General features: G+C 39.0%; 2 protein-coding genes across 4 annotated transcripts in view; both read left to right on the forward strand.

Annotated features, from left to right (window-relative positions):
- Window positions 1-665: 665 nt before the first annotated feature.
- Window positions 666-25,534, forward strand: LOC306840503 (uncharacterized protein). The gene is made up of 10 exons (XM_079369841.1): window positions 666-824; window positions 2,069-2,154; window positions 2,513-2,578; window positions 3,754-3,867; window positions 10,382-10,450; window positions 10,966-11,076; window positions 12,864-12,950; window positions 17,257-17,291; window positions 17,535-17,592; window positions 25,148-25,534. The coding sequence occupies exons 2-9, from the start codon at window positions 2,108-2,110 to the stop codon at window positions 17,588-17,590; spliced, it is 585 nt and encodes a 194-aa protein (XP_079225967.1). The 5' UTR covers window positions 666-824; window positions 2,069-2,107; the 3' UTR covers window positions 17,591-17,592; window positions 25,148-25,534.
- The window catches only part of LOC306840486 (uncharacterized protein), a 52,164-nt gene continuing 47,953 nt past the window's right edge, over window positions 22,776-26,986 (forward strand). For all 3 annotated transcript variants that reach the window (XM_079369817.1, XM_079369816.1, XM_079369815.1), the window contains exon 1: window positions 22,776-22,896. In XM_079369817.1, the coding sequence (XP_079225943.1) occupies window positions 22,789-22,896 (108 nt within the window). In that variant the 5' untranslated portion in view covers window positions 22,776-22,788. The remainder of the gene's footprint in view (window positions 22,897-26,986) is intronic.

The raw sequence follows: 26,986 nt of genomic DNA on the forward strand, positions 1-26,986 counted from the left end.
CACAGGTCGGACTCTAACCCGGGCCGCCCGCTTGGAGGACCACAGCCTCCACACATGGAGCATGTGCTCTAATCTCCAGGCTACCAGTGTCCTAAGATTTATATATTTTTTTAACATCAATTTAAAGAAATAACTTAATTAAATGTAGACTAGACCTGTTGTATCATCTAGTTATTCTAATACTTCAGTGTTTCCTAAATCCTCAAATTAATCAGATGAAGGTTATTTTATTGTTTTTTAGACATTTAAAGGTAAAATAATGACGTGTTCTTGTTTTACATTTGAAAACATGGATCAAATATCATCTGTCTGTTCTGTCCTGATTCTCTGCTCAGTCTGCTGTGAGCTTCATGACTAGAATCTGCAGCATTCACTGACCCTGACGGTGCAGACAGACTATTAAAGAAAAGCTTTAATAGAAACACAACTTTTAGTTTTTAATGTTCTGAAATAATAACACAGTCAGATCAGTGAGCTCTGCTAGTTTTAAAGTTATGATTCAGGTAACAAATATAATTCAGTAGGTCTTAAAGTCCTTCTCTGAGAGCTCTGACCTCCATTAGAGGAGTGACTGAAGACTTCTGGAGGACCAGAGTCAAAAATGTTCCTAAACTCAGAGCTATGAAAGAAAACAGTTTGAGTGAAGAAAACCTCAAAATGGTTTCTACATGAACTGGTTTCAGACATCTTCTTTTTATTGGAGTTTATTACGTGTTACGTGTTGGATTAAAGGTGAACAGGTGTGGTTAAAAGTTTAAGGTTGAAGGTCGCTGAATTACTTTCCTTATCAAGCTGTGTCGCAGTTTGTTTTTCTCCATGTAAAGGTAATGTTTTTACATGTTTTAAATAGTTTAAAGAAAGTAATTGTAACTCTGGTTTATTTAATTGTGTCATTCTGTTTGTAAAGTGTTTCAGAACATGTATAGAAGACATGTTTTCTTTATTTATATCCGTGTTTTTACCACTGCTGGAGTTGAAGGGATTCATCCTGTGAGTCCTGAGAGATACGGAGGGTAAACCAACACTTTTAGACAAAACTGAGAAATTCATCTGAGTTTGAGTTCTCTCATATGGGTAAAGAATTCTTCATAAGTGTTATTTCAGGACTAAGAAGTTGGTTTAATGGTGTTTTACTTTTTCATAGCTTCAGCAGCTCGGCTATAAGGAGACACAGCAGCAGCCATTTTAAGAGTTGATTAATACTGAAGGACAGTTTGACGTGTTAGTCGACATTATTTAAGCCTACACTTTAGTTGAAATAACTTTTTTAGGTTAGAAAAAAAGGTTTAATTTGGGGCTTTTTAAGGCCTTTGTTTAAGACAGGACAGTGAATAGAGTCAGAAATCAGAGAGAGAAAGAGCGAGAGAGAGAGAGAGAGAGAGAGAGACATTCGGGAAAGGAGCCACAGGTCGGACTCGAACCCGGGCCGCCCGCTTGGAGGACCACAGCCTCCACACATGGAGCATGTGCTCTAATCTCCAGGCTACCAGTGTCCTAAGATTTATATTTTACATCAATTTAAAGAAATAACTTAATTAAATGTAGACTAGGCCTGTTGTATCATCCAGTTATTCTAATACTTCAGTGTTTCCTAAATCCTCAAACTAATCAGATGAAGGTTATTTTATTGTTTTTAGACATTTAAAGGTAAAATAATGACGTGTTCTTGTTTTACATTTGAAAACATGGATCAAATATCTTCTGTCTGTTCTGTACTGATTCTCTGCTCAGTCTGCTGTGAGCTTCATGACTAGAATCTGCAGCATTCACTGACCCTGACGGTGCAGACAGACTATTAAAGAAAAGCTTTAATAGAAACAACTTTTAGTTTTTAATGTTGTTCTGAAATAATAACAGTCAGATCAGTGAGCTCTGCATGTTTTAAAGTTATGATTCAGGTTCAACAAATATAATTCAGTACGTCTTAAAGTCCTTCTCTGAGAGCTCTGACCTCCATTAGAGGAGTGACTGAAGTGCAGAGTTTCCTTCTGTTGTGATTGAGCTGTTTATGTGTTTGTGTCAGTTCAGGAGGAAATGAAGAATCTTAACTCTGCTTTTCCTTTTTCAGCCCAGAGCGGCACAGAGACCAGACTCTGAAGGACTCAGGATGTCTGAGTCACAGAGGAACTCCAGATTACAACACTGGCTTAATGAGTAAGTCAACATCATGTTATTTAGATTTTAACATCTTTATGAATGAACAATTCTGCTGTTAGTCTTTGACCTGAAGAGAAAACAGAATATTCAAAGCTCATCTGGTTTAATCCTGTTCTCTGTGCTGAGTATATTCACAGATACAGTCAATAAAAACAAACTTTTCCACGTTTAATAAAATAACAATAACAGAGTCAAGAGAAAAGAAGAAGCTACTTTTTAAAGAGGAGACATCCATTCAGAGCGAGCACAATCAGCTTTAATTTTTTTTCTGATACATTCTTCATAGTTTCCAGTTTGCTTGTACAGAGAAAAAACTTTTTGTTGTTGAAGTTCTACGTTCTGTTTATATTAACAGGGTCCACTTGGGCGCTGCAGCAGCAGAGGATGATGATGCTGAGTCAGGCTACGCATCTATCAGTCGGTGAGTACAATGTGCTTACATATTCTGTCTTACAGTTCTCAAAATGTTTATTTTCATGAGGCTTAACCATATTGGTTTTTCTGCATATTTGGTTTTAGGACAGACAGGACAGCCGATAGATTTGGAAATCTGTGCTCAGCATATTTACACCATTTCCACTGTTGTTGTATCCACACATGCACAGTCAATAAAACAAACCTCCTTTCTAGATGATTTTAACGACAGAGTCAAGAGAAAATAAGAGGCTACTGTTTAAAGAGGAGACATCCATTCAGAACAAACTGAAAACTGACATAGAGGTCTTTCAAACGGCATGTAGACACCTTACTCTGGTTTCTGACAGCTCAGGTGTCAGCCAAGTGACATATCAGCTAAACAAAAACATGGCAGCAGCAACAAGAGAGCGTCTCACCTCTGGAGCAACAAAGAAACGTAGGAACTGATCCTCTGTAATAATTGTCTTAATAATAATTAAATATAATTGGTCGTTGAGATGGGAGAAAGAAATACTGACCTCTTCAGGTCTGTGACGATCCAGCTGCAGGACGCCGGTTTACAAACGCCTGCAGTTACCAGGATCAGGCTCATAACCGGGATAGTCAAGTCCATGTAAACACACGTGCAACATTTTTTTCTTTATTCCAAATTATACATCGCCATATTTCAACACAATTATAAAAAATCATTTCAAAGTGGTTTTATGTACATGAAGCACAAGGTTGTATATTCTGCAACAAGGGAGGGCTGTCAATCACAACGACATAAGATGATGTAAAGGTTTAATATGATTAATAAGTTGTCTGTCATGTCAAACACGTCCAATCCCAACAATATATTTGCATATGTTTGTACTCAACAACAACAAAAAACACAAACATACATACGTTTAGTCAATTTTAAATTAATTTAGATATTTTGGTAAAACCTACACATTACACCTTTCAGTGATTTTCTGAATTAAAACCTCAACATAATTCTTCTTTCATCACATGATAGGTGATGATTTAATGTCCCTTAGAGTCAGGTTGATCAGGTTTAATGTTCATGTAAGAATTAGGAGATTCTGAACTGAATCAAGTTGACCTCATTACTGAGGTCTAATCAGGAAGTGTTTGTTTATTATCTGTTGTTGTGGTCTGATATCTGATTAAGTAATCTTTCTCTCTTTTTTTCAGCACTGTCAGTGATGACGACCAATCGTCATGTCGATCTGATCCATCCCTCCGCAGTGATCGGTCAAATGGACAAATAATTGATTTTAAAAAATTAGCAGAAAGTAGCCCAGTAAAGTAAGTGTTATTAAACAATTAATCCTGACAGTCATGTGTGTATACATACACAAACACACACACACACACACACACACACACACACACACACACACACACACACACACACACACACACACACACACACACACACACACACACACACAGAGTGTGTTTCTTTGTGTAACTTGCTGCTGTTCCTTTGAATGTGTAGTTCCAGTATAGCTAGCAGCGTATCAAACTGAACCTCTGACATCCTGAAATCCACCTGGAAGTGATGCTGATCATTCTGCAGCTCTTTGATCAACAGGGGAAACTCTCCTGACTCTTGTCTTGTTTTCAGGAGTGGGTGGAGCCAGAGGTTTTTATTTGTCTTTTTTTAAGGACTGAAAGAATCACAAAGTCATCCTGACAGCTCGATGACTCCTTTCTGTCTCACGCTGTGAATGTGAAGTGATGTTGAGTTTTCAGGTCAAATGTTTGAGTGAAACATCAGCCCAACACCTCCTCTCTACTTTGATCCTTTGACTCATTGATGGAATAAAGAAACAACACAGAGTTTAATGTGTTGATCAGTGTCTGCTCTGCTCTTCATATTTCATCTGTGATCAAGAAGCTTCATCAGTGTGTCTCTGGTTTCAGGGCTCAAATGTGGCAAAGTCTGCAGAAACTGAGGGAAAATCTTCAATTCGAAGAAAAACGTCTTTTGGCCGACCTCCCACCTCACCAGTGAGTAAAATGTATTTCCAACATATACAGTCTGTATTCTGTCAGATGAAGCTATGAACATCATTTAAATGTTTTTTCTTCAGTAAAGGTAAATAGATTTTAGTTTTCTCATATATATAAAATGATTGTTCCTGCTGGTCCAGAAATATCCCATATAAAACACTCAGGTTTGATTTCCATATGAGAAGCTGGTTAATCATTCAGAGTGAACGAGATCAAGTCTGACTGGACTCATCTGGAAGTTTTTCATCTGTTGTTGTGATCTGATATCTAACTATCTAATGTTTATCTGTTTTTAATCTTTCTCAGTGTTGACAACCGATTATCATGCCGATCTGATCTGTCCCTCCGCAGTGATCGGTCAAATGGACAAATAATTGATTTGAAAAAATTAGCTGAAAGTAACCCAGTAAAGTAAGTGTTTTAAACAATTCTGACAGCCATGTGTGTATACACACACACACACACACACACACACAAACAAACACAAACACACACACACACACAAACACACACACACAAACACAAACACACAAACACACTGCAGCTCTTTTAAAGATTTTTATTTTTGGCTTTCCCTCTAAGGCATGACTTCTTATTTTAGGAGGTAAAAAATATTTCACCTTAGTTTTTCAGAGCTTGGGGATCCCTTATAATATATCAATCATAAAATTTGGCCCCACCCAATTTTGGTTTGTTGCCTCAGGGCAACTAAATGCTACGAGGGTACTAAAACACCAAGGTTTTCTATATAATATAATAAGTGGAAAGAGGAACAAACAAGCAATAAATACATTATAATATTTATTTAAACAAAAACAATTTCAACAGGTTTTATTTCATCAAACATTGACCACAAACAGTTTCTAGAGATTTTTTGATGAACTCCCGTCTGTTTAGTGCCATAGTGTCAGCTACCTGGACACATATGTGGCTTTGTTCCAAAACTTGCGGGTACCTGGTAATCCAAACAATAACATAAAAATTGCTGGACCCATGAACTGCTCCAGTTCTTCTTTGGTGAGGTTTGTTGGCGTCACATTGAATGGCATATACATCTGACTGCTGCACAACTACTTTGAGAATATCTTCATAAAAAAACATCTTGAAGTATTTATAGGGTGTTTTGATCAGGTCTGATTTTGGAAAGTTAGCCTGCCGTTCTGGATAATCAGTGATGTTGGCACTGTGGGGTGTTCTCCACCGTGGTGAGCATGGAACGTCATCCTCTGATTCATCATCTTCATTTTGCTCTTCATCCACAGACTCATTCTCATCAGACAGGTCATTCTTCAAAAGAAACCAGGAAGAATGAAATTATATAGGTCATATATCTCTCTTCACCCACTGATGCAAATGCACTCACATGTTCATTACATTGAGTATGTTACTCTACTGACTGAACCCTGATCTCAAATCTCTCCCTCAAACCTGATTCTGGTGGGAAAAAATGATTATGGTGATAACTATGCATTCCTGCAAATCCATTATTGTTCAAATAAAAGTGGTCTAACTGCACAATGTTGCCCCGACGCAACGAATGAAAAACTACAATTTTAGCGTAAATAAATAACAAAAGTGTCTCTACCCAATCAAATATGCTTCTTTACAGATTCATGCACATCACAGATATTTTTTAGACAAAGCTATTTAAATGTAAACATGTTAAAAAGTTAACTTTATCTTACCCTTTGCTAGCAGTGTGTCCAAGCCAACTATGGTCCCAAAAAGGACGATCGAGACCCCAGACGGAAGGTCAAACCCACGCCCACCTCAAATTTCATTGGTCACAGACTTGTCATTAGAGTAGTTATGTGATATTGTATTAAAAAAAGGGGCAGTGTGTGAGCCAAAATAGTGGTTGGTTGTCTGAAGGCAATACCATGCCATAGAGGAGAGAGAGAGAGAGAGAGAGAGGAGAGAGAGAGAGAGAGAGAGAGAGAGAGAGAGAGAGAGAGAGAGAGAGAGAGAGAGAGAGAGAGAGAGAGAGAGAGAGAGAGAGAGAGAGAGAGAGAGAGAGAGAGAGAGAGAAGAGAGAGAGAGAGAGAGAGAGAGAGAGAGAGAGAGGGGACCGACATGGAGGAAAGAGGCCACAGGCAGGAGTCGAAGCCTGGCCGCCCGAATTGAGGACTGTAGCCTTCATGCACGGGGACATGTGGACCACTACGCTACCGGCGCCCTGCTGCTCTTTTATCAACAGGGGAAACTCTCCTGACTCTTGTCTTGTTTTCAGGAGTGGGTGGAGACAGAGGTTTTTATTTGTCTTTTTTTAAGGACTGAAAGAATCACAAAGTCATCCTGACGGCTCGATGACTCCTTTCTGTCTCACGCTGTGAATGTGAAGTGATGTTGAGTTTTCAGGTCAAATGTTTGAGTGAAACATCAGCCCAACACCTCCTCTCTACTTTGATCCTTTGACTCATTGATGGAATAAAGAAACAACACAGAGTTTAATGTGTTGATCAGTGTCTGCTCTGCTCTTCATATTTCATCTGTGATCAAGAAGCTTCATCAGTGTGTCTCTGGTTGCAGGTATCAAATGTGGCAACTTCTGCAGAAACTGTGGAAAAATCTTCAATTCGAAGAAGAACGGCTTTTGGCCGACCTCCCACCTAATCAGTGAGTAAAATATATTTCCAACATATACAGTCTGTATTCTGTCAGATGAATCTATGAACATCATTTAAATGTTTTTTTCTTCAGTAAAGGTAAATAGATTTTAGTTTTCTCATATATATAAAATGATTGTTCCTGCTGGTCCAGAAATATCCCATATAAAAAACTCAGGTTTGATTTCCATATGAGAAGCTGGTTAATCATTCAGAGTGAACGAGATCAAGTCTGACTGGACTCATCTGGAAGTTTTTCATCTGTTGTTGTGATCTGATATCTGACTATCTAATCGTTCTCTTCTTTCCTCTTTCTCAGTGATGACGACCGATTATCATGTCGATCTGATCTGTCCCTCCGCAGTGATCGGTCAACAGGAAAAGATGATGTCAAAGAATTTAAAAAAAACGACCCGAACATGTCAGTGTTTCCAACAATAAACCATGACAATCATGTACACACACACACACGCACACACAGAGTGTGTTTTGCTGCATGTTTAAAAAACAAATCCAATATCATGTTGAGTCGATCATGTTCGCACACTGACTCTGAAAACTTTCTTCTGTCTTTATTATTTTCAGAACAGCTTTGATTTTCTAACTTGTTTTGCATCCTTCCAATCCGTGTTCAGGATCAGTTTCTTTGTGTAACTTGCTGCTGTTCCTTTGAATGTGTAGTTCCAGTATAGCTAGCAGCGTATCAAACTGAACCTCTGACATCCTGAAATCCACCTGGAAGTGATGCTGATCATTCTGCAGCTCTTTGATCAACAGGGGAAACTCTCCTGACTCTTGTCTTGTTTTCAGGAGTGGGTGGAGCCAGAGGTTTTTATTTGTCTTTTTTTAAGGACTGAAAGAATCACAAAGTCATCCTGATGACAAAGAGCTTCAAGATGAAACAAGCTCCATGGTTGATGTAAAGCAAACACCATGCTCCTGTTTAAAAGATGTTGAAGTGATGTTGAGTTTTCAGGTCAAATGTTTGAGTGAAACATCAGCCCAACACCTCCTCTCTACTTTGATCCTTTGACTCATTGATGGAATAAAGAAACAACACAGAGTTTAATATGTTGATCAGTGTCTGCTCTGCTCTTCATATTTCATCTGTGATCAAGAAGCATCATCAGTGTGTCTCTGGTTGCAGGTATCAACACTGGCAAAGTCTGCAGGAACTGAGGAAAAATCGTCCAATCCAAACAGAACGTCCTGTAACTCGCACCTCACCTGACCAGTGAGTAAAATGTATTTCCAACATATACAGTCTGTATTCTGTCAGATGAATCTATGAACATCATTTAAATGTTTTTTCTTCAGTAAAGGTAAATAGATTTTAGTTTTCTCATATATATAAAATGATTGTTCCTGCTGGTCCAGAAATATCCCATATAAAAAACTCAGGTTTGATTTCCATATGAGAAGCTGGTTAATCATTCAGAGTGAACGAGATCAAGTCTGACTGGACTCATCTGGAAGTTTTTCATCTGTTCTAGTGATCTGATATCTAATCTTTATCTATTTTTCAGCACTCTCAGGCATGACGTCCGATCATCATATCGATCTGATCTGTCCCTCCACAGTGATCGGTCAACAGGAAAAGATGATTTTAAAGACTTCAAAAAGTACAACCCATCCCTGTAAGTTTTATAATGAATGATTCCTGACAGTCACACACACACACACACACACACACACACACACACACACTCTGAGTGTGTTTTTCTGCATGTTTAAAACACAAATCCAATCTCATGTTGAGTCGATCATGTTCCTGTGTAACGTTTGGATCAGATTACAGATCTGAAAAACACATTTTAAAAAACAGACTCAGTGCAAAGAGCTTCAAGATGAAACAAGCTCCATGGTTGATGTAAAGCAAACACCATGCTCCTGTTTAAAAGATGTTGAAGTGATGTTGAGTTTTCAAGTCAAATGTTTGAGTGAAACATCAGCCCAACACCTCCTCTCTACTTTGATCCTTTGACTCATTGATGGAATAAAGAAACAACACAGAGTTTAATGTGTTGATCAGTGTCTGCTCTGCTCTTCATATTTCATCTGTGATCAAGAAGCTTCATCAGTGTGTCTCTGGTTTCAGGTATCAAATATGGCAAAGTCTGCAGGAACTGAGGGAACATCGTCAAATCGAAGAACGTCAGTTTGCTCGCCTGCCACCTTTCCAGTGAGTAAAATGTATTTCCAACATATACAGTCTGTATTCTGTCAGATGAAGCTATGAACATCATTTAAATGTTTTTTCTTCAGTAAAGGTAAATAGATTTTAGTTTTCTCATATATATAAAATGATTGTTCCTGCTGGTCCAGAAATATCCCATATAAAAAACTCAGGTTTGATTTCCATATGAGAAGCTGGTTAATCATTCAGAGTGAACGAGATCAAGTCTGACTGGACTCATCTGGAAGTTTTTCATCTGTTGTTGTGATCTTGAATTTCCTTCGGGATCAATAAAGTATCTATCTATCTATCTATCTATCTATCTATCTATCTATCTATCTATCTATCTATCTATCTATCTATCTATCTATCTATCTATCTATCTATCTATCTATCTATCTATCTATCTATCTATCTATCTATCTAATAATTCTCTTTTTTCATCTTTCTCAGTGAAGACGTCCGATCATCATATCGATCTCATCTGTCCCTCCACAGTGGTCGGTCAACAGGAAAAGATGATTTTAAAGACTTCAAAAAGAACAACCCATCCCTGTAAGTTTTTGATTCCTGACAGTCACACACACACACACACACACACACACACACACACACACACACACACACACACACACACACACACACACACACACACACACACACACACTCTGCAGCTCTTTTATCAACAGGGGAAACTCTCCTGACTCTTGTCTTGTTTTCAGGAGTGGGTGGAGACAGAGGTTTTTATTTGTCTTTTTTTAAGGACTGAAAGAATCACAAAGTCATCCTGACAGCTCGATGACTCCTTTCTGTCTCACGCTGTGAATGTGAAGTGATGTTGAGTTTTCAGGTCAAATGTTTGAGTGAAACATCAGCCCAACACCTCCTCTCTACTTTGATCCTTTGACTCATTGATGGAATAAAGAAACAACACAGTGTTTAATGTGTTGATCAGTGTCTGCTCTGCTCTTCATATTTCATCTGTGATCAAGAAGCATCATCAGTGTGTCTCTGGTTGCAGGGATCGAAGATGGGGAAGTATGCGCGAACTGAACAAACCTCCTCAGTTTGCTCGCCTCTCATCTTATCAGTGAGTAAAATGTATTTCCAACATATACAGTCTGTATTCTGTCAGATGAATCTATGAACATCATTTAAATGTTTTTTTCTTCAGTAAAGGTAAATAGATTTTAGTTTTCTCATATATATAAAATGATTGTTCCTGCTGGTCCAGAAATATCCCATATAAAAAACTCAGGTTTGATTTCCATATGAGAAGCTGGCTAATCATTCAGAGTGAACGAGATCAAGTCTGACTGGACTCATCTGGAAGTTTTTCATCTGTTGTTGTGATCTGATATCTAACTATCTAATCTTTCTCTCTAGTTCATTTCGATCTGACCCACCTCACCGCAGTGATCGGTCAAAAGGAGCTATAATTGATTTGAAAAAATCTGAAGAATATTCCTCATTCAAGTAAGTGTTTTTGTAAATGAATCCTGACAGTCATGTGCATGCGCGCACACACACACGACTAATCTTGAAGTTTTTCCATCTGTTGTTGTGATCTGATATCTAACTATCTCATCTTTCTCTTTTATTCAGCACTATCAGGGAAGTCGACCAATCATCAGGTCGATCTGATCTGTCCCACCGCAGTGATTGGTCAACAGGAAAAGACGGTTTCAAAGAATTAGAAGAAACCAACCCATACCTGTAAGTGTTATCATGAATAAATCCTGACAGTCATGTGCGTGCACACACACACACACACACACACACACACACACACACGCACACACACACACACACAAACACTGAGTGTGTTTTGCTGCATGTTTAAAACACTAATCCAATCTCATGTTGAGTCGATCATGTTCGCACACTGACTCTGAAAACTTTCTTCTGTCTTTATTATTTTCAGAACCCTTTTTGATTTTCTAACTTGTTTTGCATCCTTCCAATCCGTGTTCAGGATCAGTTTCTTTGTGTAACTTGCTGCTGGTCCTTTGAATGTGTAGTTCCAGTATAGCTAGCAGCGTATCAAACTGAACCTCTGACATCCTGAAATCCACCTGGAAGTGATGCTGATCATTCTGCAGCTCTTTGATCAACAGGGGAAACTCTCCTGACTCTTGTCTTGTTTTCAGGAGTGGGTGGAGCCAGAGGTTTTTATTTGTCTTTTTTTAAGGACTGAAAGAATCACAAAGTCATCCTGATGACAAAGAGCTTCAAGATGAAACAAGCTCCATGGTTGATGTAGAGCAAACACCACGCTCCTGTTTAAAAGATGTTGAAGTGATGTTGAATTTTCAGGTTAAATGTTTGAGTGAAACATCAGCCCAACACCTCCTCTCTACTTTGATCCTTTGACTCATTGATGGAATAAAGAAACAACACAGAGTTTGATGTGTTGATCAGTGTCTGCTCTGCTCTTCATATTTCATCTGTGATCAAGAAGCATCATCAGTGTGTCTCTGGTTGCAGGACTCGAAGATGGGGAAGTATGCGCGAACTGAACAAACCTCCTCAGTTTGCTCCCCTCCCACCTTTCCAGTGAGTAAAATGTATTTCCAACATATACAGTCTGTATTCTGTCAGATGAAGCTATGAACATCATTTAAATGTTTTTTCTTCAGTAAAGGTAAATAGATTTTAGTTTTCTCATATATATAAAATGATTGTTCCTGCTGGTCCAGAAATATCCCATATAAAAAACTCAGGTTTGATTTCCATATGAGAAGCTGGTTAATCATTCAGAGTGAACGAGATCAAGTCTGACTGGACTCATCTGGAAGTTTTTCATCTGTTGTTGTGATCTTGAATTTCCCTCGGGATCAATAAAGTATCTATCTATCTATCTATCTATCTATCTATCTATCTATCTATCTATCTATCTATCTATCTATCTATCTATCTATCTATCTATCTATCTATCTATCTATCTATCTATCTATCTATCTATCTAATAATTCTCTTTTTTCATCTTTCTCAGTGAAGACGTCCGATCATCATATCGATCTCATCTGTCCCTCCACAGTGATCGGTCAACAGGAAAAGATGATTTTAAAGACTTCAAAAAGAACAACCCATCCCTGTAAGTTTTTGATTCCTGACAGTCACACACACACACACACACACACACACACTCTGCAGCTCTTTTATCAACAGGGGAAACTCTCCTGACTCTTGTCTTGTTTTTAGGAGTGGGTGGAGCCAGAGGTTTTTATTTTTATTTTTTTAAGGACTGAAAGAATCACAAAGTCATCCTGACAGCTCGATGACTCCTTTCTGTCTCACACTGTGAATGTGAAGTGATGTTGAGTTTTCAGGTCAAATGTTTGAGTGAAACTTCAGCCCAACACCTCCTCTCTACTTTGATCCTTTGACTCATTGATGGAATAAAGAAACAACACAGTGTTTAATGTGTTGATCAGTGTCTGCTCTGCTCTTCATATTTCATCTGTGATCAAGAAGCATCATCAGTGTGTCTCTGGTTTCAGGTATCAATACTGGCAAAATCTGGAGGAACAACGGGAACATCGTGAAGTCCAAAAAAACCCGATGTTGTCTCTACTCCAACCAGACCTGTGAGTAAATTGTATTTACAACAAATACAGTATTCTTTCAGATGAATCAATCAATCTTAATTTGTATTGCGTCAATACATAACAGGTGTTATCTCAAGACACTTTACAAAAAGCAGGTGGAGGACTTTACTTATGGCTATATTACAAGAGCCCAGCTTAATCCGTCATAGCGTGGCAAAGAAAAAACTTCCTTTTAACAAGCAGAAATCTTCAGCAGACCCGGATCATGACAGAACAGCCATCTGCTAAACTGAGCTGGGCTTGAAATGGGATGGGGGAGATGTGACAAGATGCAGAAAGAAGGATTGGATATGATAGGATAGGAAAGGATTTTTTGGGCAGGCCATCCTCACCAACAGTCCAGAGGAACCTAAGAGAGCTCAGGAGCTCCTAGAAAAAGGAGAGGTTAGAATATAAAGATGACAAGCAGTAATAAGATATGAAAGCTGGGGGAGAGAGAGATAAGAGATCCTGGAGCCAGTTCCCCCGGTAGTCTAGGCCTATAGCAGCATAACTATGAGCTGGTCCTAAGCCAGCCCTAACTATAAGATTTATCAAAAAGAAAAGTTTTAAGTCTAGTCTTAAAAGTACCTAGTGGGATCGTCGGTGGCGCAGCGGCAGTGCGCGCGATCCCATGTATTGAGGCTATAGTCCTCGCGCGCGGGCGGCCCGGGTTCGCGTCCGGCCTGTGGCCCATTTCTCGCATGTCTCTCCCCACTCTCTCTCCCCCTTTCCGACTCTATCCACTGTCCTCCCTCTATAATAAAGGCATAAAAGGCCCAAAATAAATCTTTAAAAAAAAAAAAGTACCTAGTGTGTCTGCCTCCCGGACCCCGACTGGTAGACGATTCCAAAGGAGCTGATAACTAAAGGCTCTACCTCCCATAGTACTTTTAGAGACTATAGGCACCACGAGCAGGCCTGCATGCTGGGAACGTAATGTTCTTGTCGGATAGTACGGTACAATTAACTCTTTAAGATAAGATGGTGCCTGACCGTTTAGAGCTTTGTAGGTGAGAAGAAGGATTTTAAATTCTATTCTAGATTTTATAAGGAGCCAATGGAGAGAAGCCAATACAGGAGTAATGTGGTCCCTTTTCCTAGTTCTAGTCAGAACACGAGCTGCAGCGTTTTGGACGAGTTGAAGGGTCTTTAGAGATCTACCATAGCACCCTGCTAAAAGAGAATTACAGTAATCCAATCTGGAGGAAACAAATGCATGAACTAGTTTTGTGACAGGATCTAACTGATCTTAGAGATATTACGAAGGTGAAAATAAGCTGTCCTTGAAATGTGTTTAAAGTGGGAGTTAAAGGACATATCCTGATCAAAGAGAACTCCTAAATTCTTAACAGTGGTACTAGAGGCCACGCTGATATCACTAAGGGCCGTCATATCATCAGAGAAAAGCCTCTCTGAAGTTCTTAGGTCCAATCATGATAACTTCAGTCTTGTCTGAGTTAAGCAGCAAGACGTTTCTGTTCATCCAGATCCTGACGTCCTTGAGGCAGGCTTCTAATTTATGTAACCAATTTTTTTTCTTCTGGCTTCATCGATATGTATAGCTGAGTATCGTCTGCATAACAATGAACATTTATGGAGTGTTTCCTCATAATATTACCCAGAGGAAGCATATAGGATTTAAAGAGAATCAGTCCAAGCACTGATCCTTGAGGCACTCCATGGCTAATGTTGGTGTGCATAGAGGACTCATCATTAACATGATAACAGGATTTGATGGTCAATCGTGTCAGAAGCAGCACTAAGATCTAACAGGACGAGCACAGGTAGAAGTCCATTGTCTGAGGCTAACAGAAGATCATTTGTTACTCTAACTAGTCTCAGTGCTATGGTAAACTCTAAATCCCAACTGAAACTCCTCAAATAAACTGTGGTCATGAAGAAAGTCACACAATTGATTAGCAACCACTTTCTCTAAGATCTTGGAGATAAAAGGAAGGTTAGATATAGGTCTATAGTTAGCTAGAGTTCCTGGATCAAGAGTAGGCTTTTTAAGAAGCGGTTTAATTACAGCTACTTTAAATGACTGGGGTACATAACCTGCCACTAAAGATGTATTGATCATAACAAGCATGGAGCTGCTAGCTAAGGGAAAAACCTCCTTAAACAGCTTGGTTTGAATTAGATCTAAGAGACAGGTTGACGGTTAAGACGCAGAAATAGTTGAGTTTAGTTTTGAAAGATTAATTGGAGAAAAACAATCAAGGCGAGTATCAGAATTTGGAACTGTTTCTGGTGTATCCAAATTATAGGAGAAATCTGCACTAAGTAAAGGTAGCAGGTTACTAATTTTGCCTCTATGATGTTTAGAATGTTATTATTATTAAGCTCATGAAATCGTTGCTGCTGAGGGCTGTTTCAGGAGTGAATACCTGATCAACAATTATGTTGGGTTCCATTAAGTAAAATTTGGTGATCAAATTAGCATTAATAATTAACTTTATCTAATTATTAATACAAATCAATAATTTGTTATTAAACTGAATTTGATAAACCTCGGAGCACCACCCTGAAATCAGGGAACAACCAATATATTACAAAGTCTCAAAATAATCAATTAAATACCAATATCATTAATAATTAACAATCTGTATTTAATTGAAGGTGTGAAATCCGAACACAAAGCCCTTTCACCCAGTCTATGTCACAATGCAAATACACAGTAATCACAAACAACTGCTCTTTAAATTACAGACAACAAAGTATAACAAACAAGCATGCCACGTGTGTGTGTGTGTGTGTGTGTGTGTGTGTGTGTGTGTGTGTGTGTGTGTGTGTGTGTGTGTGTGTGTGTGTGTGTGTTTGTGGGAGAGAGAGAGAGAAAGGAGGGTTAGAGAGAGATCAAATGGCGTTGTGACCATGTGTGGTCACGTGATGTCGGACACTGAACCTGTCTCCTAACCTGGTCTATCGTCTAGAGACCGAGTTAAACTCTGTCTCTACCTGATCTATGTTTCTACGGCGTCTGAAGATCTGTGTGTGTGTGTGTGTGTGTGTGTGTGTGTGTGTGTGTGTGTGTGTGTGTGTGTGTGTCTGCCGAAAGGTGCGTGTGTTTGTGTAAAAGAGGGAGAGAGAGAGAAACAGCGCACCTCGAAAGCTAGAACACAGCCTGGAACTCACGCACAACTCAGAGCATAGTTAACTTCACTACCAGAAGCCAGCGGCCGAATTTACATCAGACGGCGTTCACACTAATCTTTCTGATAATGAGTCTATTACCCGGTTATGACGCGAGAGTTCACAGAGAAACACACGGGACGCAGCGGCACAAATAAAGACAACAAAAGAGGTTTTACTCTCATAAAACCTAAGACGCAGTGGTCAAACACCACGCAAATATTATCACAGTTTCACAATAATAAGTCAGTTATTAAACACACTCTCTAAAGCTAACTGCTCAGACCTAGCTAAGCCTCACTTGTAATTGTTGTCTGCGGTTGATGAGTGCAGTTCAATGGTGATGGCATCACGTCCAAGGGGTTGAGCAGGGCCGTGGTGTCCTCCGTCGAGCGAGGTGATCTCCGTGGATGTCCTTTCTTTACAGGACGGAACGAGACGTAATCCTTACAATCTCTCTCAATACCGTTTTACTACGGGAGAAATAAGACGCTCTTCTTGGAGATGCGTTCAAGTGGATGATCTGAGCTCCGAATTCAGAACGATGGTCTGCTGCGAGGCCTCAGGTTAGCTGCCCACTAAAACTCTTAAACAAAGAGAAGTGTGCTGTGAGACAGGATGCCAAGAGGTATCTCCGGACGCCAGAGGTCGGCGTGTGGAAAGCGAGCGAACAATGGGGGACACCCAGTTTTATCCAACCCAAACTTCACACCTATGTGTTAGGTGTGGCAGAGCATTCTGATTGATCATGATCATTGATCATGTGTGATCAAGAAGAATCATCAGTGTGTCTCTGGTTGCAGGACTCGAAGATGGTCAAGTATGCGCGAAAGGAAGACACCTCCTCAGTTTACTCGCAACTCATCTCATCAGTGAGTAAAATGTATTTCCAATATATACAGTCTGTATTCTTTCAGATGAAGCTATGAACATCATTTAAATGTTTTTTTCTTCAGTAAAGGTAAATAGATTTTAGTTTTCTCATATATATAAAATGATTGTTCCTGCTGGTCCAGAAATATCCCATATAAAAAACTCAGGTTTGATTTCCATATGAGAAGCTGGTTAATCATTCAGAGTGAACGAGATCAAGTCTGACTGGACTCATCTGGAAGTTTTTCATCTGTTGTTGTGATCTGATATCTAACTATCTAATCTTTCTCTCTAGTTCATTTCGATCTGACCCACCTCACCGCAGTGATCGGTCAAAAGGAGCTATAATTGATTTGAAAAAATCTGAAGAATATTCCTCATTCAAGTAAGTGTTTTTGTAAATGAATCCTGACAGTCATGTGCATGCGCGCACACACACACGACTAATCTTGAAGTTTTTCCATCTGTTGTTGTGATCTGATATCTAACTATCTCATCTTTCTCTTTTATTCAGCACTATCAGGGAAGTCGACCAATCATCAGGTCGATCTGATCTGTCCCACCGCAGTGATTGGTCAACAGGAAAAGACGGTTTCAAAGAATTAGAAGAAACCAACCCATACCTGTAAGTGTTATCATGAATAAATCCTGACAGTCATGTGCGTGCACACACACACACACACACACACACACACACACACACGCACACACACACACACACAAACACTGAGTGTGTTTTGCTGCATGTTTAAAACACTAATCCAATCTCATGTTGAGTCGATCATGTTCGCACACTGACTCTGAAAACTTTCTTCTGTCTTTATTATTTTCAGAACCCTTTTTGATTTTCTAACTTGTTTTGCATCCTTCCAATCCGTGTTCAGGATCAGTTTCTTTGTGTAACTTGCTGCTGGTCCTTTGAATGTGTAGTTCCAGTATAGCTAGCAGCGTATCAAACTGAACCTCTGACATCCTGAAATCCACCTGGAAGTGATGCTGATCATTCTGCAGCTCTTTGATCAACAGGGGAAACTCTCCTGACTCTTGTCTTGTTTTCAATCAATCAATCAATCAATCTTTATTTATATAGTGTCAATTCATAACAGGCGTTATCTCAAGACACTTTACAAAAGCAGATAAAGGACCTTACTGTTTGTCTGTTAACATTAACAAATGAGCAAGCAACAAGACCATGCTCATTGTTATGTTTACAAAAAGCAGGTAAAGGACCTTACTGATGGCTATATTACAAGAGCCCAGCTTAATCCGTCATAGAGTGGCAAGAAAAAACTTCCTTTTAACAGGCAGAAATCTTCAGCAGACCTGGATCATGATGGAACAGCCATCTGCTAAACTGAGCTGGGCTTGAAATTAATTGGATGGATGGATGGATGGATAGATGGATAGATGGATAGATGGATAGATGGATAGATGGATAGATGGATAGATGGATAGATAGATACTTTATTGATCCCGAGGGAAATTCAGGGCATCCAGTAGCAGTATATACACAGGCAGGACACAAGACACAAGACATTGGTTACAGTACAAAACATCGGTTACAATACAATACACACCCGCTGTCCCCCCTCCCCTCTCTATACAATAATCCCCCAAACAAGATTTAGCAGCCCCATGTGACTAAGAGTAAAGGTTAAACCTGTGCAGTTAGCATTAGCATTAGGTTTAAAACTTATATAGCATAGTGTACCTAACCTGTGAGGAGAGAAAAACATGTGTGCTGTGTGTGCTGGGTGTATGTACAGAGGTCTTTGAGCTTATGCCCGAGGTGTGAGTACAGTCGTTAAACAGTGAGCAGTGATTTGCATTAAGTGTCCTAAACAAAGAGGTGAGACCAGGGATGATTCGGGTGATTGCCATTTAAGTACCCAACTATTGAGGAGTAGATTAGCATTAAGTGTTGAAGACAATAGAGTGAAACTTGACCTAGTTAGGGTGATCATGTCAACCCTTACAGATGTAGCATAACACAACAGTAGGGTGGAACCAGATGATTAGAGTGATTATCGTTAAAGTGACCTGTGCTCAGTTAGGTGACTATCAACATGCATTAAAGCGTCGAACTGGAGGCTGACTCTGAGGTCAGCAGTGCAGATGAGGAGTGAGAAAAAAGAGTCCAGGGATCACCGTGTGCTTCTTCCCTGCCGTGACAGTGAAGTGTTATACAGTCTTATGGCCAGGGGGACAAAAGAGTTCTTGAGTCTGTCCGTGGAGCACGACTGTGACAGCAGTCTTTCGCTGAACATGCTCCTCTGCCCGGTGAAGGTGCTGTGCAGAGGGTGGTGTGTGTTGTCCATGATGGAGAGCATTTTGTCCAGAGACCTCCTCTCTACCACTGTCACCAGTGAGTCCAGCTCTGTGCCCACCACAGAGCCGGCCCTCCTCACCAGTCTGTCCAGGCGTGCTGCGTCCCTCTTCTTGCAGCTTCCTCCCCAGCACACCACGGCGTAGAAGAGGACGCTGGACACCACAGACTGGTAGAACATCTGCAGCAGCTTTTTGCAGATGTTGAACGACCCCAGCCTTCTCAGGAAGTACAGACGACTCTGTCCCTTCTTGCAGGTAGTGTCCATGTTAGGCGACCAGTCCAGCTTGTCATCCAGCTGCAGCTGCAGGTACCCGTAGGTCCTGACCACCTCCACGTCGACCCCCCCGATGGAAACAGGTTCTAGATGTGGTTTGTTCCTTCGGAAGTCCACCACCATCTCCTTGGTCTTGGAGGTGTTTAGCTGCAGATGGTTGGCACTGCACCATGTCACAAAGTCCTCGATCAGGCTCCTGTACTCCTCCTCCTGTCCATCCCTGACACAAGCAACTATCGCAGTGTCGTCCGAGTATTTCTGCATGTGGCAGAGCTCAGAGTTATACTGGAAGTCAGAGGTATACAGGGTGAACAGGACAGGGGAGAGCAATGGGGGGATGGGGGAGATGGGACAAGATGCAGAAAGAAGGATTGGATAGGAAAGGGTTGTTTGGGCAGGCCATCCTCACCAACAGTCCCAAGGAACCTAAGAGAGCTCAAGGAACCTAAGAGAGCTCCAAAGGAGAGGTTAGACTATATAGATAGTAACAAGCAGTAATAAGATATGAAAGCTGGGAGAGAAAGAGGGAGAGAGAGATAAGAGATCCTGGAGCCAGTTCCCCCGGTAGTCTAGGCCTATAGCAGCATAACTATGAGCTGGTCCTAAGCCAGCCCTAACTATAAGATTTATCAAAAAGAAAAGTTTGAAGTCTATTCTTGAAAGTACCTAATGTGTCTGCCTCCCGGACCCCGACTGGTAGACGATTCCAAAGGAGCCTGATAACTGAAGGCTCTACCTCCCATAGTACTTTTAGAGACTATAGGCACCACGAGCAGGCCTGCATTCTGGGAACGTGATGTTCTTGATGGATAGTACGGTACAATTAACTCTTTAAGATAGGAGTGTTTTTTTTTTCATGAGTGGGTGGAGCCAGAGGTTTTTATTTGTCTTTTTTTAAGGACTGAAAGAATCACAAAGTCATCCTGATGACAAAGAGCTTCAAGATGAAACAAGCTCCATGGTTGATGTAAAGCAAACACCATGCTCCTGTTTAAAAGATGTTGAAGTGATGTTGTGTTTTATCAGCCCAACACCTCCTCTGTACTTTGATCCTTTGACTCATTGATGGAATAAAGAAACAACACAGAGTTTAATGTGTTGATCAGTGTCTGCTCTGCTCTTCATATTTCATCTGTGATCAAGAAGCATCATCAGTGTGTCTCTGGTTGCAGGTATCGAAGAGGCCAAAGTCTGCAGGAAGAGAAGAAAGGAACTAAAACCCAAGCAGGACGTGTTTTGTCTCGTTTCCTACCTGATTCGTGAGTAAAACGTATTTCCAACATATACAGTCTGTATTCTGTCAGATGAATCTATGAACATCATTTAAATGTTTTTTTTCTTCAGCAAAGGTAAATTGATTTTTGTTGTCATGTCTCTATTGTTTATGAATGAATATATATTTCATATCACACATTTTTTTAAATGATTAAATGTTGTAAATAGACATTTTAAAGCCGGGCTGTCTCCTCCTTCAGAGAAAATGACATTATTTTGGACATATTGTTTTACACTTACTGCATTATATTAAAAAGATGCTTTTGAGATGAGAAGAGATGATTTTAAAGTTTATTTTGTATGGTGTAATCATTCAGTGTTTATTACTCCACACAGCTGGAAGAAGAAAGGCGGAGGAAGGAGTCCAAATCAGTGATCTAAACTTCTGAACGGTGCGTCTGGACTGTGGGCTGACTGTAAACCATGTTGAGTTTAATGATCTGTAGCTCTTTTTGTAACAGCTTGATCAGCCGCACTATCCTTGTCGTGGTTTTTTATTATTTTGTCATATTTGTATGCATTCTTTACATTTCTCTGCTTGAATTATTTTCTCTTTGCCAGATTTTGAGGTCCCCCATTTTAAATGAAGGGTATTTTGTTATGTATATGTTTTATTGAGTTTGAGTCATTGTGCTGAATAAACAATGTGGAAAAACTGACCAAATCTGAGAAGAAGCACTAAAGTCTGAGTAACCTATTTTTTTAACATTATTTTATTACACTGAAAGTACGGTGGCTGGGAAGTGCAAACTGAAAATACAAAGTGTGAAACACTAAACCTTTAGACAAAACATATTTGCATTTTAGAAAACACTTTTAAAAAGTGTCAAACATTTTTACAAGCACTGCAACAAATTTCCTCACATCAGAATCATGCTGGAAAGGAAATGTACGAAATGCAGGAAATGATCAATTAAGACATATTCACATAAAAACTCCTTTAAATATCCAGATAATTTCAGGAGGATTGCTCCGGATCTCCTGACCCGGGTCTTCTCCTGACCCGGGTCTTCACCTGACCCGGGTCTTCACCTTTGCTCCTCACAGCAGGAGACTGTCCCTGTCATGGATTTGTCTATTTTTCAAGACATGTATAATAAAAAATTAATCTCTATTACTGTTACAATTAGAATTGTTTGCATGTGTATGAAAAGAAAATGTACAATTATTTCAGATTACATGTTTTCCATATCGATAATCAATTTTATATTGTTATTATTTTTTATTTGTTTTGTGTATTTGTTGTTGGGACCATTTATCACTTTCTGCTGTCAATACTGCTGTACTGTCATAAAGAAAACATTTATGAATAAAAGTTTAAAAAACAATCAAACGTTATGTTCATTTACTAATGAAGCCGATCTACATGGACAATGAGGTGTGTTTTATTTTGAAAAGAGAGAACCGGAAGTTCTATTTTATTTTGAAGCAGTTGTGATGACAGTTGAAAGAGACATTTTTGGCCGGCGTTGTTTTGAGATTGACATCATGAGAAAATAACTGAAAGGCATTTTAAGGTGCGCAGTAACACAGGAAGTGATTTCAAAGCGTGTGCGTGTTCGAACCTGAAATGTAAAAACAAGAAATGTTTTAACTGGTTGATAATGTAACATCATGATGAGCCCAACATGTAGTCATGTTTTGCCAGGTTAATTACTCAGCCAATCCTTTATGGATTAAATGATTTATTACTTTAATGTAGAGTTTAGTATCATACACAAATCTCCCTGTTCCCCATATACTTATTGAACTGGACCATTCGTACATTTATCTCTACACAGTCAATGGTATTTATGAATAATTGATGTTGCTCAAGTCATTTATAGTCTTCTCTAAAAGTAATGAGGTAACACACAAGACATCAACAATAATAAATGGCTGTATGTTTAAATGGTGCATCCATGTTTTGTTTTGTTTTAGATGTTTCATAACCATCTAAAACAAGTTTTATGGGGTTGGGCTTAAAGAAGAAGAACTTGTTTTTTGTCTCTGGATTAGAGTCGCTGAATTGCTTTCTTTTTCAAGCTGTGTCGCAGTTTGTTTGTCTCCATCTAAAGGTAATGTGTTTTTACATGTTTTAAATAGTTTAAAGAAAGTAATTGTAACTCTGGTTTATTTAATTGTGTCATTGTGTTTGTAAAGTGTTTCAGAACATGTATAGAAGACGTGTTTTCTTTATTTATATCCGTGTTTTTACCACTGCTGGAGTTGAAGGGATTCATCCTGTGAGTCCTGAGAGATACGGAGGGTAAACCAACACTTTTAGACAAAACTGAGAAATTCATCTGAGTTTGAGTTAGTTGGAATACCTTTTTCAGATTAGACAAAAAGGTTTTGGAGCTTTTTGAGACTTTATTTTAAGACAGGACAGATAGAGTAATAATGACATTCGTTAAAGGAGCCACTGGTCAGATTCTAACCCGGGCCGCCCGCTTGGAGGTCCACAGCCTCCACACATGGGTCCTTCTCTGAGAGCTCTGACCTCCATTAGAGGAGTGACTGAAGTGCAGAGTTTCCTTCTGTTGTGATTGAGCTGTTTATGTGTTTGTGTCAGTTCAGGAGAAAATGGAGAATCTTAACTCTGCTTTTCATTTTTCAGCCCATAGCGGCACAGAGACCAGACTCTACTTAAGATGCCTAACGACCTCCTTGATCAGGAGTAAGTCAACATCATATTATTTAAATTTTAACATCTTTATGAATGAACAATTCTGCTGTTAGTCTTTGACCTGAAGAGAAAACAGAATACTCAAAGCTCATCTGGTTTAATCCTGTTCTCTGTGCTCATCATATTCACAACATTTTTCACTGCACAGTCAATAAAAACAATCCTCCTTTATAAACGACTCGACAGAGTCAAGAGAAAAAAAGAGACATCCATTCAGAGCGAGCACAATCAGCTTTAAATCAGCTTTAAATGTTTTCTGATGCATTCTTCATAGTTTCATTGTAAGGACCAGTTGTCCTGGTTTGATTGCAAACTTTCCACAGTTTGCTCGTTCAGAAAATATATGCTCATGCAAGTCTAAAGGAGAGAGAGAGAAATTCTCCTGACTCTGGTTTTATGATATCTGTGTAGATGTCACTTTAACTAGGATCATTTTTAACACACTCGAGGGCGAGGGGTCTCCTCAGGTAAGAGGTGATGTGGGAAAAAAAGGTCACAGAAGTAGCAGACAAAGAAACAGGACCCGCTAAAAGATGCTATATTTACCTTTATACCAATGTTATCAATGCAGTGTAGTTTGAAAGAATCTTTATATCAACAAAATAGAGTCTTATAGTGGACTCTGCTGATCTTCAAAAAGGTTGAACCCGGGCCGTCCTCTTGTTGTAGCCTCCATACTTGGAGCGTTTCTGTCTGCTGGACCTTCAGCTGTCTGTTTGTTGAACATTTTTTGAAACGACAAACTCAAAACACCTTTTGACTCATTCCACTGTTGTTTATCATATTAAAAAAATATATATTCGCTTTTTTTTCTGGTGAAGTTGAATCATAGTTGTGTATATTGTTACAGGAACTTGAGCTCCTCCCAAATGAAGAAAAATGACGCTGCAGTTGTAGGAACTGTATCAACAGCAGTGTCTGGCACTTCATCTTTGTGAGTAAAATGTCCTTAACCTACATCTAATGGCTCCACAAGATTTCTTTGTTATGCTGACAATAAGGACTTTAAATGGTTTTTTTTTTCAGCCATGATGGTCATGAAAATGACATGCAGCGTAGCGCAGAAGGAAAAGAAATTAATTTTAAAAAATGAGAAAAAGCAACCCTAACAGGTATGTGTGTCCATCAATTAATCCTGACAGTCTTGTGTACAAACACACACACACACACACACACACACACACACACACACACACACACACACACACACACACACACACTGAGTTTGTTTTGCTGCATGTTTAAAAAACAAATCCAATCTCACATTGAGTCGATCATGTTCGCACACTGACTCTGAAAACTTTCTTCTGTCTTTATTATTTTCAGAACAGTTTTGATTTTCTAACTTGTTTTGCATCCTTCCAATCCGTGTTCAGGATCAGTTTCTTTGTGTAACTTGCTGCTGGTCCTTTGAATGTGTAGTTCCAGTATAGCTAGCAGCGTATCAAACTGCATCACCTTCTTTATGGAATAAAGAAACAACACAGTGTTTAATGTGTTGATCAGTATCTGCTTTGTTTGTAAAATGTCATTTGTGATAAAGAAGCATCACATCGATAATTTTTGGAAAATTAGCTGCTTTTGATTTAAAAGTTGATTTTGATTGTGTATAATCATTCAGTGCGTATTACTCCATACAGGATGGAGGAAGAAGAGGAGGACAAATCAGTGTCCTAAAACTTTGCGTCTGGACTGTGGGCTGACCGTCTGCTTGTAAACCATGTTGAGTTTAATGATCTGTAGATCTTTTTGTTACAGCTTGATTTGGCTTCTTATGGATACAAACGAATACAAATGATCAGATTTGTTACATAGGATAATGAAGTCAACTCAGTCTTAAAAACGACTGTTTTTTTATTATCTTACTGTCATCTGTGTATTCATTCTTTAATTTGCTCTGCTGGGATTATTTTCTCTTTGATTGATTTTAAGTTCTTTCATTTTAAATGCAAACTTACTTTGCACCTTCCTGCATTTTAGTAACTTGTTCCTCCACATTAAAGTGTCATTAAAACTCTATAATCACACCTCTGTGTTTTCTTTGTCACGGTCCATACAGTAAAAAAAACAAAAAACCAACAGGACTTGTTTTACTGAGTTTGAGTCATTGTGTCTATTAAATAATGTCGAAATAGTGAAACGAAAAGTAAACAAAAGAAAGGAGACAGGTCGGGCTAGTGGCCTAAATTACCTGAAAATTCTCATCATTTATCCATCCATCTTTTTTCTGCTGCTTATCTGGGACCGGGTCGCTGGAGCATAATAATAATAATATAATAACTTATAAAATCATTGTAATTTTGAGTCATTTTAATTAAGTGTAAAGTTGTATTTATCAATAGCTGGACAAATACACAATACTCAGAACACATATATTACAAATAAACCAGAGAAGAAACAAGTTTTATCAATATTTTTTTAATTGATCTGAACTGTCCTTTTAAAGGCAGTGACGTATGAACTCTCCCATTGCCTGAACCACTTCCGGTGTTCTCCGTTTAAATGTCCACAGTTTTCATTCAGAAACGATTTTAAATCGAGACGACACTAAAAAACATAAACCTTAAATTATAACTCTTCTTTGATTTTATAAAAATGAAGCCATCGTACAAAGATGGTTTACGTTCAACTCAGAAACTCGTTTGTCCGATGTGTCCGACACAACATGAATGCATCACTATTTTATAGCTTCAGGACATTCAGTCTGCAGGGACCCCAGCAGAGGGCGCTCATGGTACACAAAGTGCAACTTCTACATTATACAACTGGATTCACACAATCAAAGTCAGCCAGTAAAATAAGGAGACTCATTAACGCTGCTCCACTAATATCATTAGTGCAGAGCTTCAAAGCACAGTAACTCATTATCTGGAAGAAGACTTCTGAAAGGACCAGAGTCAATAATGTTACTGAAATCAGAGCTATTAAAGAAAACACTTTATATAAGAGGCTGACAGACATGTTTAAGGGGGTGGGTTTAAATGGGGGGGGGGGTTTGGTTTAGGGTCGCTGAATTACTTTCGCTTTTTACCTGTGTCGCAGTTTGTTTTTCTCCACGTAAAGGTAATGTTTTTACATGTTTTAAATAGTTTAAAGAAAGTAATTGTAACTCTGGTTTATTTAATTGTGTCATTGTGTTTGTAAAGTGTTTCAGAACATGTATAGAAGACGTGTTTTCTTTATTTATATCCGTGTTTTTACCACTGCTGGAGTTGAAGGGATTCATCCTGTGAGTCCTGAGAGATACGGAGGGTAAACCAACACTTTTAGACAAAACTGAGAAATTCATCTGAGTTTGAGTTCTCTCATATGGGTAAAGAATTCTTCATAAGTGTTATTTCAGGACTAAGAAGTTGGTTTAATGGTGTTTTACTTTTTCATATCTTCTGAGCCACAGCTGCCCAACTAATTATTATATTTTAGTTTTTGTCTAAGCAGAGTTAAATTGTTATGCATTCTAATATGTTGTCCACCACAGT

Source organism: Symphodus melops, assembly GCF_947650265.1.
Source record: "Symphodus melops genome assembly, chromosome: 19".
In the NCBI taxonomy this organism is placed as follows: Eukaryota; Metazoa; Chordata; class Actinopteri; order Labriformes; family Labridae; genus Symphodus; species Symphodus melops.

What these genes read in the sequence shown, in the direction of transcription:
- LOC306840503 (XM_079369841.1), top strand. Translation starts at nt 2,108, where the DNA reads ATGTCTGAGTCACAGAGGAACTCCAGATTACAACACTGGCTTAATGA. An exon ending in GCAGAAAGTAGCCCAGTAAA is followed by an intron (nt 3,868 to 10,381) that starts GTAAGTGTTATT and finishes CTCTGGTTGCAG; the next exon opens with GGATCGAAGATGGGGAAGTA. An exon ending in CCCACCTCACCGCAGTGATC is followed by an intron (nt 17,292 to 17,534) that starts GGTCAAAAGGAG and finishes ACCGCAGTGATT; the next exon opens with GGTCAACAGGAAAAGACGGT.